At 50.6% G+C, this 19,392-nt stretch overlaps 1 protein-coding gene across 3 annotated transcripts; it reads right to left on the minus strand.

Moving 5' to 3' along the window:
- Nucleotides 1-931: 931 nt before the first annotated feature.
- LOC143820782 (Golgi-associated RAB2 interactor protein 6-like) lies at nucleotides 932-9,182 on the minus strand. Of its 3 annotated transcripts, none has more exons than XM_077304017.1 (7): nucleotides 8,866-9,182; nucleotides 8,165-8,315; nucleotides 6,669-6,865; nucleotides 4,920-5,157; nucleotides 3,873-4,165; nucleotides 2,731-2,780; nucleotides 932-1,155 (listed from the first exon to the last, which is right to left on the minus strand). In XM_077304017.1, exons 2-7 carry the CDS (start codon nucleotides 8,300-8,302, stop codon nucleotides 947-949), a joined length of 1,125 nt encoding a protein of 374 aa, XP_077160132.1. In that variant the 5' UTR covers nucleotides 8,303-8,315; nucleotides 8,866-9,182; the 3' UTR covers nucleotides 932-946. The 3 variants fall into 3 exon arrangements, with proteins under 3 accessions (XP_077160132.1, XP_077160133.1, XP_077160134.1); XM_077304018.1 differs by having other exon boundaries at nucleotides 1,049-1,195; nucleotides 8,866-9,181; XM_077304019.1 differs by lacking the exons at nucleotides 932-1,155; nucleotides 2,731-2,780 and adding an exon at nucleotides 2,814-3,553 and having other exon boundaries at nucleotides 8,866-9,181.
- Between the last annotated feature and the right edge of the window lie 10,210 nt (nucleotides 9,183-19,392).

Below are 19,392 nucleotides of genomic sequence, written 5' to 3' on the forward strand. Positions count from 1 at the left end.
CTGTTCATCTGTTCCATGTACAATCCAAAGATCTAGTGATCTTCACACTGATCTTCACACTGAAGGCCCTAACATTCTTGGGGCTAGGTAGTGGAAGGTATGCCGACCATTTTCCTTCCTGGGACGGGCAAGCTCCACCAGCCCTTATTCACCTAGACCCAGCCCCGTGAGCAGTGGAAAAACAAGGGTGGGGGCATCACTACTTGCATGATGCTCTAGGAATTTCTCTGCTCCTTACCACAGAGACTAGAGAGATTCCTAGAGCATCACTTGGGCCCATTATGCACGGAGTGGAAGGTCCGCATTCGGGGTGGAACGGCAGCGGCTAAAATAACCAATTATGCACACTGCTGAGTCAATGTACGCTGCCGAAAAAGCCACGTTAGCGAGATGCGGAAGAAAGTGGAGCTTCCTGGGACCAGGGCGCAACCAGAAGTGGCTCCGGAGTAGCCACGTGCATAATCGGCTGCTCTGGGTTTTCCCGCCATTGCATTCCATCCCGTGCATAAGCGATTTGCTTCGCTTCTTCCTCCTCCGCGTTCTCCATGCCACCGTTTCAGTGGCTGTGCATAATAGGCCTTGGAGGGGGCCATGAGGTCACCTAGAAGCGAACACAGCACCTTTGACTCTCCTCCTCTTCAAGCTCCACCACCCAAAATCTCCCAGGCTTTGCAGCTGGAGGCCTGACAACTCTGCATGCCGTCTACCTTTTCCGATCTCTCTCTTCAGCCTTCCTTTCTGTGGCTTCACCTGCAAAGCTGGGGGGAGTGGCGACTGGAGGCTGGTGACACTGTCTCTGGAAGGCCCTTCCCCCTTGAGGTCATTTTGACGCCTGCCTGTCTGACTGACTGACTGTGAGGCCCAGGCCCCAAAGCTGACGTCTTACGCCCTGCTTCTAGTCTGAGCTTGTTTTGTATGGTTGCTCAGTGGTTGCGCTGTGAAGTGTTCACACCTTGTTGTCCACATTCATCCTTCCTGTTGCTGTTTTCAGGGTTTTGCGTCCAGAGGCATCAACTGCAGTAGCACAATGAATACCGTAGCAAAGGGCTCTGAGGACCGTCTTTATTGCAGCTTCACCTTGCTGACCACCTCTTGCCTTTGGACCAGGACCTGACGACGTGCCGCTTCTGTCTTGGATCGCCCCAGGAGCAGGATCTGATAAGAGAGAGAAGCCTGCTGGGCTTTCGGGTAGCACCTGGAGAAAGGAGGGGAGGCGGGAGAGAAGACACAAGCATGGATTAAGACGGGAGGGAGATGTGAACGGGACGAGGAATGGACCAATGAAGCCCATGAGGGGAAGGGGGCCAGAGGGAGGGAGGGTAATGTGGAAAGGGAGAGCCTTACACAGAGGAGAGCGGGATGAAGAAAGAAACCGAGCAAGAAGCCAGTATGATGCAGTGCTTGGGCGGCTCTACTAGGATCTGGGGGGCCTGAATCTGTTCTCTGCCAGAGAAGCTTGCTGGGTGACCATGGGCCAATCATGGTCTCTTAGTCTGTGCTACCTCACAGGATTGTTCTTGGAATAATAAAACAGAGAATAACATCGCAATCTGATTTGGGTCTCTGTTGGGGAGTAAAGTGCTGTATATGAATAGGAATGCACGTGAAAAAGACATCAAGCCAAGAAGAAAAAAAGAGTGGAAAGCTGAAGTTAAATATTTTACGTGGTTATGTGGATGATAGAATCACAGGATCATAGAGCTGGAAGGAATCTCCAGGGTCATCTAGTCCAACCTCCTGCACTGTGCAGGAAATTCATAAATACCCACAGCAGCCTATTTCATGCCCAGGTGATCCCTCCACCCAAAAACCCTCCAGAATCCCTCCAGAATCCCTGACCAGTTTGGCCTGGAAGGAATTCACCTTCTGATCCCAAAGTGGCAGTTGGCATTTCCCGGGCCTGCAAGAAAGGGCCACAAAGCCAAGCAGGGACACGATCCCTTCTGCCCGCCCACTCCCAGCCTGCCTTAGTTCACAGAATCAGCATGGCTGTGAAGGGGCTCTCCATGATGGATTGCACATCATTGAAAGGGAGCTATAAAGGAGGCTCACCCAAACAAGGGGGCACCAGGAGCAACAGCCCCTTTTAGGCCACGGATTATGGAGCAGGGGCAAGCTGGCAGCCACCTCTGGGTTTTTTTTTGGGGGGGGGTCCATTTTGTTTGTCTGCCTCAGGTGTTTATACCCCCTGGGCTGCTCCTGATGAAAAGGGAGGAAGAATGAGGAGATGGAGCAATGTGAGGAGGAAGTTATGGCCCAAAGAATCTCAGGTTGTTGCGGAATCAGAACCGGTTGCCCTGAATCACAGTCTGAGGCAAGTCCGTCCTTCCTCCCCAAACCGTCTTCATCAGACTGTCCTTTCCAGCACAGATGAAATGTGTTCCCCTCTCGTGCTGTTTCCCAGGGTCCCCCGTCTAGAGCAGGGGTAGTCAAACTGCGGCCCTCCAGGTGTCCATGGACTACAATTCCCAGGAGCCCCTGCCAGTGAATGCTGGCAGGGGCTCCTGGGAATTGTAGTCCATGGACACCTGGAGGGTCGCAGTTTGACTATCCCTGCTCTAGAGAGTATTTGGGGCTGGCTGCTGAGGTGCAAGGGGTGTTTGTGAAGAAGTCCCATATTCCGGATAGAGCTTCCAGATGTCCCATATGTCCCATATTCCGGCTTCCAGATGTGCAGCTCAACCATGGGGTCCTAGCCAGAATTTCTTCTTTCCAAAGTGCATTTCTTACCTCTCTTTCTAGACGTGCTTCGACTAGAATGACTTTCCTTGATGGATCTTCTGACATAGAAAGGGGGGGGAAAAATCAGAATGTCATTGGTTGAAATCCTTTCCCCTCTTGACTGTGTCTCAACAGCCATATGTAACATGCACATGGGAAGGGCCTCTGCCTCATGTTGGCAAGGGCATTGTTTCCAAATAGTTTAAACCGAAGGTTGTTTGCCTATGTGACACTTCCTTGTTGCCAAAAAAATATTTTGCTGGATTTTTTCGTTTGCACTGAGCACGGGCTGGAAGTCCGAAGAATTGGGACTGGAGGTTGCACGCAGCCCTGGAACACCACTGTCTAGGGTTGCTTTGAGCAGAATCTTTCTCCCCTCCTCTAGCTTTGCCAGCTCCAGGTTGGGACATTCCTGGAGATATTGGAGGTCGAGTCTGGGGAGGGGGGAGGCCTTCAGCAGGGTGCAAGGCCAAAGAGTCCACCCTTCAAAGGAACAATTTCCTCCAGCAGGGGCCTGGTCTCTGTAGCCTGGTAATTCTGGGAGATGGCCTGCCCCACCCTCCTGAAATCTGGAAAGCTTTCCTGCCGTGATCTCATAGTCTTTGTTTTCTCATCTGGTGACCGTCAGGGACAGGCAGCGGGAGTGCATGAGCACCCTTGAAATTAGGGCCAAAGGTGATCCGAGATAGCAAGGAGAACTCAAGAGGAGATCGCTGGTTTGGCTGCCACCATATCTCAAGAACAGCTACTGCTCCACTTCCGGCGTGAGAAACCCTTTAGCCCAGGGTAGGAGAACAGTACGGGGGATGGGATTTCCACTCGGCTGACTCAGCTGGATATTTTTAAAAAGAATGGCTCTGATGACTGCAAAATTAATGGATGGCAGAGACGGTATTGCAGACTGGGCAGGGGCAAGGGCCGTGACTGATGGACAGAGCCTCTGCTTGATGTTTAAAGGGTCAGGTAGCAGGTGATGTGAAAGGCGCCTGCTGGAGACCTTGGAGAGCTCCTGCTAGGCGGAGGAGACCGCTCTGACCTTGGATGACCAAAGGCACCTTCATCTGTGGGCCAGTTTTTCCTCGGAAACCTCAAAAGAAGGAGCTCGCAGGGTCTCCCACAGTGCCCACACACTCTCCTCCTCCTCCAAGTACCTCCTGGGGGAGGGGCTGCTCTCAGGCCTCCATTCCTCCACAGTCTGGCTCTCACAGGATGGGCTTCCCTCGGCCAGCAGCTCCCCAAATGCGTCTGTCATCTCCCAAGTCTGTGAAGGCAGAGGACTGATGAGCTCGGCTTCTTCCTCTGCTCTGGGAGGTGGGGCTGGGTCTTCCATGGGGGACTTGGCCTTCCTGGCCTTTCTCTTCCCTTTGTCTTTCAGGAGGCTTTTGGCGATGGGGAGGTCACTCCAAGAAGTCATACTCTCAGCTGTGGGCTTAGGAGACGGAGCCTTGGAGAGAAAGAACATGGTGCAATCAGCACTGGAGGCAGCACTCTCCTGCCCTAGTCCCTAAGTCTGAGAATATTTTAGAGGTTTAGTATTCCCAATGCAGCCTCTGACCCGAAGGCTCTGGGTTACTCTCCCTGGCCTGAGACTCAGCCATGGGCTCTTTAACCCTTCCTTCCTTCCTTCCTTCCTTCCTTCCTTCCTTCCTTCCTTCCTTCCTTCCTTCCTTCCTTCCTTCCTTCCTTCCTTCCTTCCTTCCTTCCTTCCTTCCTTCCTTCCTTCTTCCCTCCCTCCCTCCCTCCCTCCCTCCCTCCCTTCCTTCCTTCCTTCCTTCCTTCCTTCTTTCCTCCCTCCCTCCCTCCCTCCCTCCCTCCTTCCCTCCCTCCCTCCCTCCCTCCCTTCCTCCCTTCCTTCTTTCCTCCCTCCCTCCCTCCCTCCCTCCCTCCCTCCCTCCCTTCCTTCCTTCCTTCCTTCCTTCTTTCCTCCCTCCCTCCCTCCCTCCCTCCCTCCCTCCCTCCCTTCCTTCCTTCCTTCCTTCCTTCCTCCCTCCCTCCCTCCCTCCCTCCCTCCCTCCCTCCCTTCCTTCCTCAGGGCAGACAGCAAGAGGTTCTGGCCGGGGCTCCTCTGATGCCCCCACCTGCTTTGGGATGGCAAGGGCAAGTTCATCATCCGATGACTGAACTCCGCTCACTTCTCCCCCCTTCCCATTCTGCTCCCATCCCTCCCCTGAGACTGCAGGGCTTCACACAGGACTCACCGTGGCTCTTAGAGGCGGAGAATTCCTGATGCGGTCAAACTCCTTCCTCTTAAATCCGGTCTCTGAGGGCGGCCACAACAGGTGGATTATCCTGGTCCAGGTCTCAAAGAGTTCCTCCCGCTTGTGCAATTCGGGGCACAGCTGGAGGTGGAAGGTGCGGCCGTTCGCCAGCTTAAACCTCAGCTGCTGCCTGGCTGCGTTGTGGACTGAGATCTTTACCAGGCACAAAGGGAACAACCTGCCATGGCAGGAGGCTCAGGATCAGGCTCATTTCAGGCTCTGGGCTGCCGCTTCTTGCATTTAAAAAACCAGAAACAGCCCGAATCTGTTTCCAGTTCAACCGAAACTGCTTATCTGCAGTTCTGTACTACAGGGCGGTCGCATTTGAGTCTTGTTTGCTGCTGCTTTTAAAACAGCCCTGTGAAATTCCAAGGAGGATTTGGTTGTCCTGCAAATTCCGTGCTAGGATGCAAATCCCAGCGAGTCTCACTGGAAGACTCCCCAGGAAACAGAAAGAGCCGAAATAGGGCCTCTTAGGTTGTAGGCATTGACATCCTGTTTTTCTTTCAACTTGGACCGTTGTCATCGTCGTCTCCTGCAGCAATAGCCCTGTCGGGGTCGGCTGAGAGAGGGGGGCTGACTCAAGGTCACACGGCAAAATGGAGAGTCCCCGGTGGAGAGGCAAACCCTGGGCTGCCAGATTCTGACTCGACACCCGTTGCGGTGTTTTGTGGGTTCAAGTAAGGCAGGGGTAGTCAAACTGCGGCCCTCCAGATGTCCATGGACTACAATTCCCAGGAGCCCCTGCCAGCATTCGCTGGCTGGGGCTCCTGGGAATTGTAGTCCATGGACATCTGGAGGGCCGCAGGTTGACTACCCCTGAAGTAAGGAAAAGGCAAACCTCCAATCCTGCAGCTGCACGAAAGCAAAGGGAGAATCCTGCTTCCGCCATGAGAGCTGTCCTGCTGGAGGGAGGATTGAGGCTTGGAAGGAAGAGAAGGGCGTAGCTAGATCACAGGTGTGCTGCAGGTTGGGCTGCGGATACCCTGATGCAGCTTCCGTAATATGTAACATCAGGGAACTAATGTCCCAAACTGCTGCAGGGTCCTATGGGGTTGTGAGTGTGGTGTGGGGGAAAGGGGGGGTTAGCCTTCCATCCCACGCCATTGGTCCTGTTTGTCCCACCATATGGACCCCTGACCTGCCTCAAGTAATGCTGCTTGTCAAGTTGATCCTCAGGGGAGGATTCACATGTTTATAGAGTGCTTTATGTATTGTTCTTTGTTCTTATGTAAACCACCCTGAGCCTTCGATGAGGGCGGTATATAAATATAATAAATAAATAAATGATAGATAGATGATAGATAGATAGATAGGTAGGTAGGTAGGTAGGTAGGTAGATAGAAGTTGGTACGAAACGCAATCCTCAGAAAACATGAGACTCCCGAAACTCTTTAGACCAATGAACAGCCTGAAGCCTTGCTGGGGAAAGGCCTCACCTGCCCCCACCTCCTTCCTAAAAGCTCTGGATGGGCCTCAGGAAAGGGGTCAGAAAGGGGTGCCAGGAGGCACCATGCAGGGGACCACTCCTCTCGGGGGATGGAGAGTCCCCCGGCCCTTCTTTTCAGCTGCAGATCTGGCCACTATGGCTGCGGAGCTTCCGGGGGGGTCCTGCTTCCCTGCCTTGGAGGCCAGCTGTGCCCAAAGATGCTGCTCAAACTCGCTGGGGAAAGAGGTGGGGAGACTCACCTGCTTAGCTCATACTTCAGTTGGCAGCCGGGGTGGAGCCAGCCGCCATGCAGCAGGGGAGCACCTTCAGCCGGGTGAACGGGCCGTGCCACAAGCAGGACATCGGGGATCAGGAGGAGGGGGTTGGAGGTGGTGATGCCCACGGTCACAATTTGCTCCTGGTTATGGATCTCTATCGGACCCCCTTTCTTGCTGATCTGTGGGGCAGGGAAGAGGAAGCGCACAGCTTTTCAACACGAGGACTGTCCAACCCATCCAGTTCTTCTTACTGATCTGTGTGTCCCTCTCCCCAACATGGTGCTTGTGCTTGGAATTGGGTCCCCATATTCCTGAGAATTTAAGACTTGCAGCTCCCATCTGCTCGACTTAGATGTGCCATCCGCATGTTCGAGGAATTTACCGTAGCAATGAGGGTCACAAAGTGGATACACGCCACCCACTCAGGCCCTGCTGGCAGACGGATGGGGGCCTTTGCCTGGGAGGGCCTAGGGTAGACCTCGCACAGCAGTACTTGTGGCTAGGCCCCCATCCGTTCAGGTCAAGCGCTCCCCTATCAGCATCACTGCTTATTTCTGGAGATTCCTTCTGCCAGAACGTGCTGTCCTCTCCACCCTTCACTTGGCTTAAACCACCTCGTTATTGTTATTGTTATTGTTATTGCTATTGCTATTGCTATTGCTATTGCTATTGCTATTGCTATTGCTATTGCTATTGCTATTGCTATTGCTATTGCTATTGCTATTGCTATTGTTATTGTATTTATTTCCCGCCACTCCCTTGCGGCTTGTGGCGGGTAACAGTATCCCCAAATCCCCATTAAACCCCATTAAAACAATAATAACATTGCCAATATTACCGGCATGGCAAGAACAGCGGCTCAACTTCCCCCCCCCCCCACTACTAGCGGGTGGAGAGGAGGTCCTGATGATGTTTTGCTTCGGGTCCGGAACCCGAGTCCCGGGGGGGGGGGCATAGATCTATATTATCAGCCCTGGCCTCAACCATAAATCTGGCAGAAGAGCTCCGTCTTGCAGGCCCTGCGGAACGTTGAAAGATCCCTGCGGAACGTTGAAATGGCCAAGCTGGCCCTCCTTGCAGGATCGGGTGGCTGGCAGGACCTTCCCCATAGAGACATTTGCATTCCTTGCGGGGGGGGGGGGACAGCCCCTTCCTTCCAGGATTAGTTATTTGTTCCCCAAGGCTTCCTATGGCAAAGAAATACCTTGAAGTAAAAGGGATGCTTTTTTGCAGTTATTCCCCAACTCTGAATCTGACTGCAAAAAAGATTGAATTTTCATTGTCCTGATGTGTGTGTGTATTTAAAACAGTGCAACCTGGCATTGATTTTTTTTAATGTACAGTTGCTCAAATTCTGGGCTGTGTTGGCTTGCTGGGTCATGTGCACCTTCTGACCTGCGCATGTTTGCAAGCATGCCCTCCCGAAACCCATCTGAGCCCAAGAAATGGTTTGCTTGGGAAGCTCCTTTCCTGCTTACCTGAATGAAATCACTTTCAAACACGGGGGAATGTTTGAATAACCCATATTCCCCTTTCTGCAGCTGATGCTGGAGGGGCCCCATCCTGGAGCCGAAAAAGCCACGCTCGTGCTGGGATCTGAGGCCTCGGAAAGGCATCCTGGAAGCCTCCCTGGAACCAAGGAGGAAGGGGGGGGGGGGAAAGCAGAGGTCATCAGAAATTGGATCTGAGTGCTGGGTCAGGGATTAATGCAAACTCTTGACAATTCATCTGCTTTAAAAAAGTGGGCAGAAAGGCCCCTGTGCTCAATTGGACTCGAGAATGCTTTAAGGCAGGGATCCTCAACCTGTGGTCCTCCAGATGTTCATGGACTACAATTCCCATGAGCCCCTGAAAGCAAATGCTGGCAGGGGCTCATGGGAATTGTAGTCCATGAACATCTGGAGGACCACAGGTTGAGGATCCCCGCTTTAAGGTCCAGAGAAGTGGGCGGGGTGGGAGGGGGTCTCAGCCAGGATTAGTTATGATTGTGAAAAAGGTTTGTTTGAGGAGGGGGCAGAATAGGGTTGCCAGCCTCCAGCTGGGACCTGGAGCCGCCCCCCCCCCGGAATTGCAGCTGATCTCCCAAGTGGAGAGGGCAGCTTCTGTGCTCTTCAGGGCAGCATCCCTTTGCCCACCGGCATGCCCACCAGCTTCCATTTACATTAAAGAGAAGACCCACCGGGCTACAGGCTTGGCCTCCTGTTCTCAATGCCTAGCTTCAGACGTGGAACATACGAAGCATTTCTGAAGGAGTCAGTGCCTCTGAGGATGTGCAGAGCGCCTTTTGCTCCCCACTGATCAATCACAACCAGGTTCCAGATGTCTCGTTCTGGGGGAACATCTTCCAGGTCCTTCAATGTGGCATCTAGGCAGATTTTGAGCCTCAGAGCCTCTTATTTTGAAGTGCTCAGTCCCCCATGTCACTCACTTGCAGGTCTTAGACTGATTTCTGGTTCAGATGGGCTGGCTTCCCCATAAGATTTCTGATTCAGGTTGATCAAGCTTCCCAGTTTATGACATCACCGTTAGTGTTTATGTCATCACTATGGGTTTTGGCCTGACCGGGCTGGCCAGGCCTGGCCTGACAATGTCAGGCTGCAGAAGCTCAGCAGGGGCAAAACCTTGAATGGGGAACCAAAAAGGAAATCCAGGTGGCTCCTCAGATGCCGGCAAAGGGAAGTCATCTCTGTCGGCCTCCTGCCTCGAAACCATTGTCCAAATCACGCCTCTTGCTGGTTTTCAGGCTACTTTGCTGTGGAGCCCATTGGTCGTGACCTTGGGGCTGGAGGAATTATCCCTTGCCCAGGAGCAAAGCAGAGAATTGGACCAAGGACACGTTTCTCACAGCCTGACCAGTGAGGCTTGGTGGCCAAGTTTCCTGACCAAAGCCCCCTGCAGAGACAGCATCCAGCTGTCCGAGCTGTAAGAGGAAGCACCCGGGGGGGCTCCCAGAGAGAGTGAGATAGAGAGACAGAGAGAGAGACAGAGAGAGACAGAGACAGAGAGACAGAGACGGGTTCCCTTCATTCCAGCTAGTGCTGGTCTGTACCTCTCTCCTAGTGACCGTTCTGTCCTCTAAACACGCAGAGCATGAAAACAAAACCCACAGTTTGCATTACATACAGACTCAACCGAAGAGTGATTTCATCACTACGATAAAAGTTGGGAAATTTCCACTATATTGCTAGTGACAGAGAATTTAATTTTCTGGTAGGCTGAAGCAGAAAAGCGGGGGAAATATTTAAAAAGCATCCTGAAATCCTGCTATTCTTGTCTTTTGAATTAATTACAATATATGGAGACGTTTTTCCAGAGGCAGATTCTTGTCCGGCTTGAAGAAAGGCTGCCTGGGGTGCGTTGAATTTATGGGACTGCACATGTAAGCTGGAGATGCTAGAGGGGCACATTCCTATCTCCTTCAGTCCCCACTAAAACCTCTGATGCATTCCCCAACAGATTTTGTTTCACTGCAGAGTCAATTTTAATACAAGATACAAGAGTAGGATCCTTTTTAGTGGCATCGGCTCCCTGCATAGAAAACCGTGCAGCTAATTCCACCAGCGCAACTGAGTTATGAACTGCTTATTTTGCAAATCCGTCTCTTAACTCGCATCATTTGCACATATGGCCAGAACAGAGATTAAAAATGCCACTGGAGCCTTGAAGAGATGACTCAGTGCCTTGTCAGTGCCGCGGTGTGTGAGAGACAGACTCTTCCTCTCCCTCTCAATGTGTGGACTAAAGGAGGGCTTCTCTCTCTCTGCCTGGGTGGATGCTGGGAGTCCAAAGAGGAGAAGCAGCATTTGGGGTTGTGCCCAGGGAACATGGACAAAGGAACACGTCCAAGCACGGGGGCGGGGGGGGGGGAGTACCTCAAGGCAGCTGTCCATTTCCCTTCTAGGGATGCTAATGATTTTATCCCCAGTCAAATTTCTCCACCAAGTGAGCTGCACCTTCCCACCTTTGAATGGCATGGGCCAACTTGTGCCTCTTTTATTCCTGTGCCAGGACACAGGTCTGCCTTGAACCCTCAGCATCATCCAAAAATAGCTTCTGCCACACCAAAGGCATTTACTGAAGCCTTAGCTGGAAAGTCAGGATGAGTCCTGACTTAGGTTGTCAAAGACAATTGGCTGTAAGCAAACATACGTGGCTATTGGACGCCAGCCACACCTCTGCAAAGCATCCCCTGGACAGGTAGATCACTAAGCAGGTGGTACTAAAACATGTATCCCCGTTAACAGACCCACCCTGGTCCCAACCAGGTGCAGAGAGCTTAACTTTGCTTCCAAATCGAATGATGACAGAATAAAGACACGAAGGGACAGTTCTCAAGCATAGCTGGGCTTAAGGCATAAATAATTTGACAGAAGCATAAACGGGCAGTACCAAGATTAACCATGAAAAACAACTTCGAAAACAGCTTCAGGGATATGGTTACAGAATCCCTAACCAATGACACTGCATTTAATATGAAATTCAGACGTCTGCAGGAATATCCAGGAAAGAACTGGAGATTATTCTAATTAAGTAGTGGACCTCAGTGAGGCTCAATTCAACAGCAACACCTTAAGGATTCTTCATCAACACTCACCAAACCTCTAGAGACACTTGGAGGGGAAAGCACATTACTAAGCATATCTTTAGCAGCATTAGCATGACATAACAGCATCCCTTAAACTCAATATGCTTCTCTCGGCCAATCGAGAAGACCGGCCCAACCCGTACTAGCCAGTCCTACAACACTCTGGCCAAAAGTGTCACCACCTTTCAAAGACAGACCTCCATAGATATTCAAACACAGTTTGCTCTACTAAAAAGGATTAAGCCATGTGATTGAACCTTGAACGACTGAGCTCCAAACATCATTACGAACCGATATGGGATTCTTGTTTATACTAGTCTCTATACCAGGGACAGTCAACCTGCGGCCCTCCAGATGTCCAAGGACTACAATTTCCAGGAGCCCCTGCCAGCTAACGCTGGCAGGGGCTCCTGAGAATTGTAGTCCATGAACATCTGGAGGACCACAGGTTGACTACCCCTGTTCTATACTATTCTCTATTGCCTGGCCAGAAGACAAATTTAGTTCTCACGCTCCCAGGAACTAACAAGGCTCTAAGCGAGATGCCCAGGCAACGAGATAGCCACCCACCAGCACTGCCCTGGGAGGCCAGGAGAAGACTGAAGACCCCTCTCAACTTCAGAATGAGGGACTCTGGGAGCCATGAATTTGGGCCTCACCAGGCTTACAAACCCAGCCAAAAACCTACCCTAGATGAATCCCAGGGCAAGGGAAAATCCGGATCTGGACTCCACTGAGCCAGTGGGCTTAGGCACTTCATCAATAGATGCTGCACGCAGTTCCCCAAATGTTCATCTTTTTTTAAAGCTCTGTTGTGCTCGTCTCTTTCTAACTGAAGCAGGAGGCACAGAAAAAAGCAGACGGATCTTTGCTTGGAATGGTGGAAGAAGAAGAAGAAGAAGAAGAAGAAGAAGAAGAAGAAGAAGAAGAAGAAGAAGAAGAAGAAGAAGAAGAAGAAGAAAAAGATGAGAAAGAAGAACTTGTTATTCTGCAGCCCCCCTTTTTATTACCCAAAGGAGTCTCAAAGTGGCTGACAGTTGCCTTCCCTTCCTCTCTGCACAACACCCTGGGAGTAAGATGAGGTTGAGAGAGCTCTGAGAGAACTGTGTCTGGTCCAAGGCCAACCTGGATCTCCAGTTCTATTCCTCAGGCTGGCTCTCAATGCTGGAGATAATGTGGTGGTTCCTGATCCACATGCACCTTATCTCTAAGCCCGGCTGCATAGGAGTCGGCCAGAGAAATGTCCAGGGCAGTTCATCTGACGGGGGCGCCGCAGGGCTCAGTCCTGGGACTGGTACTTTTCAATATTTTAACAAATGATGGGGATGAGGGGGTGGAGGGACTGTTCATCGTGTGATGGTTCCAAATTGGGAAGAGCAGCAAATACACTGGAAGACAGAGAATTCAATGAGATCTGAACACACTGGAAAGTGCGCAGCTATGGATAAGGCAGAGTTCAACAAGCTTAAGGGTCACGTTCTACATCTGGGTCACAAAAATGAGAAGCAGGAATACAGGATGGGGAACACACTCCTGGGGAGCTGGGGGTGGGAGCAAGATCTTGAGGGATGGGTGGACTGTAAGCTCAATACAAGCATTGTGCTGCAGCGGCAAAGAGGAACTAACGCAGTCTTACAGAGCCTCAACAGAACCATAACATTCAAATCACAAGATGCCACAGGCTGGCTATACACGATGTCGGACAGGCGGTCCCTGGAGTGCAGTTCTCATTGTAGCAAAATTGTGTCACCTGATGAGGGATGGGTGTTGCATCTTAGGATCACTGTAGGGATTTCTTTAAACGAAACCAAATCTTCTTGGGCAGATGAATGGCATCCAAGGGTACTGAAAGAACTTGCAGATGTAATCTCTGAGCCTCTGGCCATTATTTTTGACAATTCTTGGAGAACAGTTGAAGTGCCAGAAGATTTTGTTGTTGTTGTTTTTAGGTGCAAAGTCGTGTCCGACCCATCGCGACCCCATGGACAATGATCCTCCAGGCCTTCCTGTCCTCTACCATTCCCCGGAGTCCATTTAAGTTTGCACCTACTGCTTCAGGGACTCCATCCAGCCACCTCATTCTCTGTCGTCCCCTTCTTCTTTTGCCCTCAGTCACTCCCAGCATTAGGCTCTTCTCCAGGGAGTCCTTCCTTCTCGTGAGGTGGCCAAAGTATTTGAGTTTCATCTTCAGGATCTGGCCTTCTAAGGAGCCGTCCATGCTGATCTCCAAAAGACTGAAGGCAGGCAAATGTTGTCCCCAACTTCAAGAAGGGGAAAAAGGAGGACCTGGGTAACTACTGACCCATCAGTTTGACATCTATCGCTGACAAATTTTTAGAAAAAATCATCAAATAGTCAGTCCTTGAGCAGCTAGAACAGGTGGCTGTAATTACCAAGAACCAGCATGGCTTTCTCAAGAACAAGTCATGTCAGACTAACCATATCTTTTTTGAGAAAGTCCCTACCTTGCTAGATCTGGCTGTGGATATAGTTTATCTCAATTTCAGTATCTCTACCACCATAAAAAGATGAACTTCATTAAAATAGCTTGGTGCAGTTTTTACAGCATTGAACTAGAATTTGGGAGATCCAGGATCAGATCTCTCCTGTACCACAGGTGTTTGCTGGGTGACCTTGAGACATTTCTTCCCCGAAAGCCAAATCTGCCCCACAATATTTTTGTGAGGACAATATGCCCCAATTTAGGTCTCCCCTGGGGAGAAAGGTGAGTGTAAATCAAGTAAATAAAAGCAGAGCATTCCTTTCCTTTTACAAATGGAGACACACAAAGCATCTTGTTATTGAATGGAAATTGAGTAATACAAATCTTTCCAGCCATGCCCATCAGAACATAATAGCAAATGCAGACATCTAAGACTTAAGAGGCAGAGCATAAAAGCATTAGGCAGGTGCACAGGTTCTTCCCCTGGTTATTTTCGTTTTATCTCTGCTGTTAAGTCATCCGTGCATCAATATTTCTGACTGCTCACGCTTCTGCTTCAGTACCTGAGCACAGTTTTCCTTGCCTTAGTTCCAGAAACTTTGTTTACCACCTAACAGATACTGCAGAGTGGTCAAGGGAGCAAGGGAATTCACAGCATCATCCCAAGCAGAACTGTGCATTGCTGAGTCCATTGCAGTCCCGGGGCTGAGAAGCAGGCACTGTGAGGAGGGCAGTGGCGTTGCAAAGACCATTAGAGCATCTGTGGCCAAACAGGGAGGTGGGAACTTGGCTCTGCTACCGGGAGGCTTTTGGCAGCTGCAAGAGTGAACAGAATTCACAGTGACTAATAATTGCAGATCTCAGCCGTTCCCAGTTGCTACAGTTGCTGTCCCTGCCTTTGCCACTTTAATTGCTGGGACTGTCAACCACGCCATGTCTTGCTTGGGATTCATTGTCAGGAGAACTGAAAAGCTACCTCCCCGTTTTCATAACGCAGCATTATAAGGTAAAGGTAAAGGTATCCCCTGTGCAAGCACCGGGTCATATCTGACCCTTGGGGTGACGCCCTCCAGCGTTTTCTTGGCAGACTCAATACGGGGTGGTTTGCCAGTGCCTTCCCCAGTCATTACCGTTTACCCCCCAGCAAGCTGGGTACTCATTTTACCGACCTCGGAAGGATGGAAGGCTGAGTCAACCTTGAGCCGGCTGCTGGGATCGAACTCTCAGCCTCATGGGCAAAGCTTTCAGACGGCTGCCTTACCACTCTGCGCCACAAGAGGCTCTTCAACACAGCATTATACCCAATGCCTTTTTGCCAATTCAGCCCTGGTCTTATGTTTCATTTGTCTAAGTCAGGGGTAGTCAAACTGCGGCCCTCCAGATGTCCATGGACTACAATTCCCAGGAGCCCCCTGCCAGCGAATGCTGGCAGGGGTCTCCTGGGAATTGTAGTCCATGGACATCTGGAGGGCCGCAGTTTGACTACCCCTGGCCTAAGTGGTCTTATTTATTAACATATTGCTTAATTTATTTATAGCCCACCTTCCTTGCTGAACCCTGTTGTGTGGTGTGGCCATGACAGCACAGTTCTTGGCTGACCTCTGAGCAGATACTTGTACAGCATGGGTCACCACAGCCAGCAGCTTCAGTCACGTTGTGGACCAAAGAAAGAATGGAAGTGGAGACGGGAGGAAACATAAGAACACCAAAGAGCTCTGGAACAATGTGAACATTTCAGTGTATTTTCCACAGCCATCTTAATGGCTGAACTGAATGTGCTGCCTTCAAAGCCAGTACTGAAAATGTGGCAATTTTGATGCTGTTATTTTGATATTTCTTGAGTACACTGTCATATAAATCCTTCTGAGCATTCATGGCTATTTCTGCATGATGGATTTAATGGTACCACCCCCTGAACGCGTAAAAAGTGGGGTACAAAACAACCAGATCTTCCTCTTCGTCCTCCAGATCTCCAGGAATTTCCCGACCCAGAGGGAGGTGGAAGGCCCTGGAATCAGCTGCCTGGCCTATTCTGAAGGAGCGATTTTCCTTACACACCACGTGGAAGCCCTTCTAAGCCCTCAGGAGAGGCACCGCTTCAATACAATCTGAACAACCAACATTAACACAATTGCTTTTAGACAATTAAGTAACCTGCAGCAAGTTCGGCAGAATGTAATTAGTAAGCGTTTTCATTTAAGTTATTTGTTCAAAATTAAAGTCACCCGAGCAGGATCGCTGAAAGGTAAATGCCAGGGAATTTACTTGTTAAAATCTCATACTCCTTTCTTCAACGCTCCCAACAATGAATTGCAAAGTATTGATAAAAGAACAGGGGGGGGGAGGAGGATGTTTTGCCAACACAGTCTTGTTCCCAATATACTGAATGATAATATATCTTTCTAATGGCTTCTAATGGTGTTACAGAGGGAGGGAGGGAGGCTGCTATTAAAAGGGGACACTTAGGGGTTGAGACGCGATCCTCACCTCAGGAGGGAGCTTATTGGCTTTTACAAGGCTCGTACCGTACGGAGGCCAAGGGAAGGGGAGCTTTGGTGTCCCATGCTTGGAAGAAGGCTTAAGAGGTGCCCAGCCTAGGGTGGCCAGCCCCGGTCTGGGAAATACCTGGATACATCTGGGCGGAGTAAAATGCCGCCATTTGCTTTCCAGAGGAGCCATTTTCTCCAGGGGAACTGGTCTCTGTCCCAGAGTGCTGTCGGTCCCTTGCACAGTGAGGAAGAGCGCTTGGAATACAGGCCCAGCAGGGGCAAAGGCTGCTCCTTCTCCATGCAATTCCCTAGGCCTGAATGACGGGGCCAGTAGCATGACGATGGAGAAAAACAGCATTCCTTATTTCTACACGCCCCCCCCCCCCCAGCCTATTCCCCTTGGTGAAGGCCGGGACCAATTAATCTGCATTGCCTTCCTTGCAGTCGGAGCAAGCAGTCCTTCAAAACGCTTCTCTTCCCATTCCAGAGTGATTTCAATTTTCAGGAGATCTTTAATCATTCCGGAGTGGCAGGAATGGCAGTGAGGTCAATAAATTGCCTTAAAAGGAGGGCAATCACAGCCCATGTTGTAATGAGGGTGTTTACGTCTAATCTCCTCACACAAGTACAACCTCCCCTTCCTTTGATTATTGAAATAAATCATAATAAAATCTGTTGCTACAAACGGGGGTGGTGGGGGGTGGGGGGTGGTATTTATTAGGAAACAAGCTGACAATATGGAGGTAGGACCGGTCTTGGCATGGGCTGCCATTGGTCCTGTGAGGTCAGATTACAGCCAGATGTAATGGCTAAAAAGCAGCCCAGTTTCCCATCAGTGGGAGCAGCAGCAGCATGGCACACCAATGCCTCTGAGGCGGCTATCTGCTCTGAGTTGCTAGCCTCACGTCCAAGTGCTGCTGGCCATCGTTGTCCTCCATTCAGGACGGAGCTATTCTGTTCCACCCCTCTCTCTTTTAGCCCCCTCCTCCCCGATGTGTGGCTCACAGAAAGCATTGACTAAATAGCCGTGACAGAGACCCCCCACCTGGTGTCCGGGGGTGTCGCAGTGCCCACCAACCCCTTTCCTGGTGCATGCCAAGTGTTTACAGAAAGTGGGTGGGGGCTTTTGCTCACTGAGGTTTCTGATTGGCTGCGGGAGATTTGATTGGATGTGCAGGTTTTTAAAGATGTTGCTTTCCCACCACAGCAGAAGGCCAGGGGTGGCAGCCATTTGTGTCTGGCTCCATCTCATAGAATCATAGAATCATAGAGTTGGAAGGGGCCATGCAGGCCATCTAGTCCAACCCCCTGCTCAACGCAGGATCAGCCCTAAGCATCCTAAAGCATCCAAGAAAAGTGTGCATCCAACCTTTGCTTGAAGACTGCCAGTGAGGGGGAGCTCACCACCTCCTTAGGCAGCCTATTCCACTGCTGAACTACTCTAACTGTGAATTTCCCCCCCTGATATCTAGCCTATATTGTTGTAGTTTAAACCCATTACTGTGTGTCCTTTGCAGCCAATGGGAACAGCATCCTACCCTCCTCCAAGTGACAACCTTTCAAATACTTAAAGAGGGCTATCATGTCCCCTCTCAACCTCCTTTTCTCCAGGCTGAACACTCCCAAGTCTCCTGAAGCAGTTATTGTCTGGCTGTGCCTAGCACACCGTGTCAGATCTCCAAAGGTACTCTCAGGCGCAAAACGTTTGGGGACCCCTTTTCTAGCAGATGAGAAGCAACCTAAGAGATTCTCGGTGGACCTTTCAGAGGCTGACTCTCTGGTGTCCACTCAGCATGCTGGAGCTTCAGACATGTGAGCAAGACTCGGAACAACCAAGGCAAAGGCCTGCAAGACACTCTTTGCTAAGGAATCTGGACTGGGTGAGATCTTGATAAGTAAAATGTCACCCACACGTTCCTGTTCCAGATCACTGGCACCCACTGTGAGTGTTTCACATCCTCAACTGTAGATCTCGGGCCAGAAAACAGATCAAAGGCTGGGACAGGAGACCCCTTGGCAAGTTGTCCACCTCCTGTGAGCTGCCTTCTACTTATCCAAAGAATGACTTGAGTATGAATGTCCCAGGCAAGAATCACTGGGGGTGGCGGGGGGGGGGGATTTAGCCACGGGAAAGCCCACTGTAGAATCTTTCCCAACCAAGGCAGCAGCTTCTATAGGCCAGTCTTGGCAGAGCCTGAAAGCCAAGCCTGGTAAATACGTGGATGGGAGACCTTCTAAGAATCCCAGGTTCATGACTTAGAGGCAGGCAGCGGCAAGCCATTTCTAGTCATCTCTCGCCATGAAGGGTTTCTCTACATGATTTTTCTGTGTCTGCCTAGCAAGGACCCAGTACCAAAATGTGACCTCTAGATAGATATTTGCCCCCTCGGACTCCAGGGCTCTACTGGCAGTGCTCCAACTGCCTTGGGCCTGGCTGGCCCAGCATCACCCCGCCTGTCACGTCTTGACATAGGAATGGTCTCCAGATCCCTTGAGCACTGAGGATGAGGGACTCTTGTGCTGCCAGGTCACCACATGTGCCAGCCCCCTGCTCTTAGCCTCATTGGCTTCCTGTGGAATGTGAGACACGGAGGTCATCTTCAATTAAGTCATCATCAACCTGCCTTGATCGCCCAAGCTCTCCTAAGATAAGTACGGTTGGCCCTGGTTAGGACTGGGATGGGAGACCACCAGAGAAGCCCAGAAGCAGTCAAGGGCAAGCCACCTCTGAATGTTTCTGCCCTTGAAAACCCTACATTGTCACCACAAGTCAACTGTGACTTGAAGGCAGCTTCCACCAAGACCATCATCAACCTATTTCGAAAATGCATGGAACCGGAGGTGAGTCCCTCAGCCCGGGAGATGTTTAAAATGTATTTCAAGAAGAGCACAGATATATCGATCTCCATCCATGTTCCTTCCCTTTCCATACTGGCAGAATTTTGGTGCTTTGCGAGTTCAGCAAAAATTAAGCCCTGAATTGTTTAACGAAGAACATGCACCTTAATTACTTTTCAGTATCCACTTTGCTGTCTCCAGTTAGTAAGGCAATGGAGCAGTTTGTCTGTTATTGTTCAACAAGAAGCCTGGATTGATCTTCATACAAATACGCACACAGGGTGAGACAGGCCTCCCATGCAGCCAGAAAGCCACTTGTGTGATATGGATATTAAACATCGCAGTTTGGTA

This window comes from Paroedura picta, chromosome 11 (genome assembly GCF_049243985.1).
Source record: "Paroedura picta isolate Pp20150507F chromosome 11, Ppicta_v3.0, whole genome shotgun sequence".
NCBI classification, from domain to species: domain Eukaryota; kingdom Metazoa; phylum Chordata; class Lepidosauria; order Squamata; family Gekkonidae; genus Paroedura; species Paroedura picta.

What these genes read in the sequence shown, in the direction of transcription:
- LOC143820782 (XM_077304017.1), bottom strand. Translation starts at nt 8,302, where the DNA reads ATGCCTTTCCGAGGCCTCAGATCCCAGCACGAGCGTGGCTTTTTCGGC. An exon ending in TTGAAAGTGATTTCATTCAG is followed by an intron (nt 6,866 to 8,164) that starts GTAAGCAGGAAA and finishes CCTGCCCCACAG; the next exon opens with ATCAGCAAGAAAGGGGGTCC. An exon ending in CTGAAGTATGAGCTAAGCAG is followed by an intron (nt 5,158 to 6,668) that starts GTGAGTCTCCCC and finishes CTGCCATGGCAG; the next exon opens with GTTGTTCCCTTTGTGCCTGG.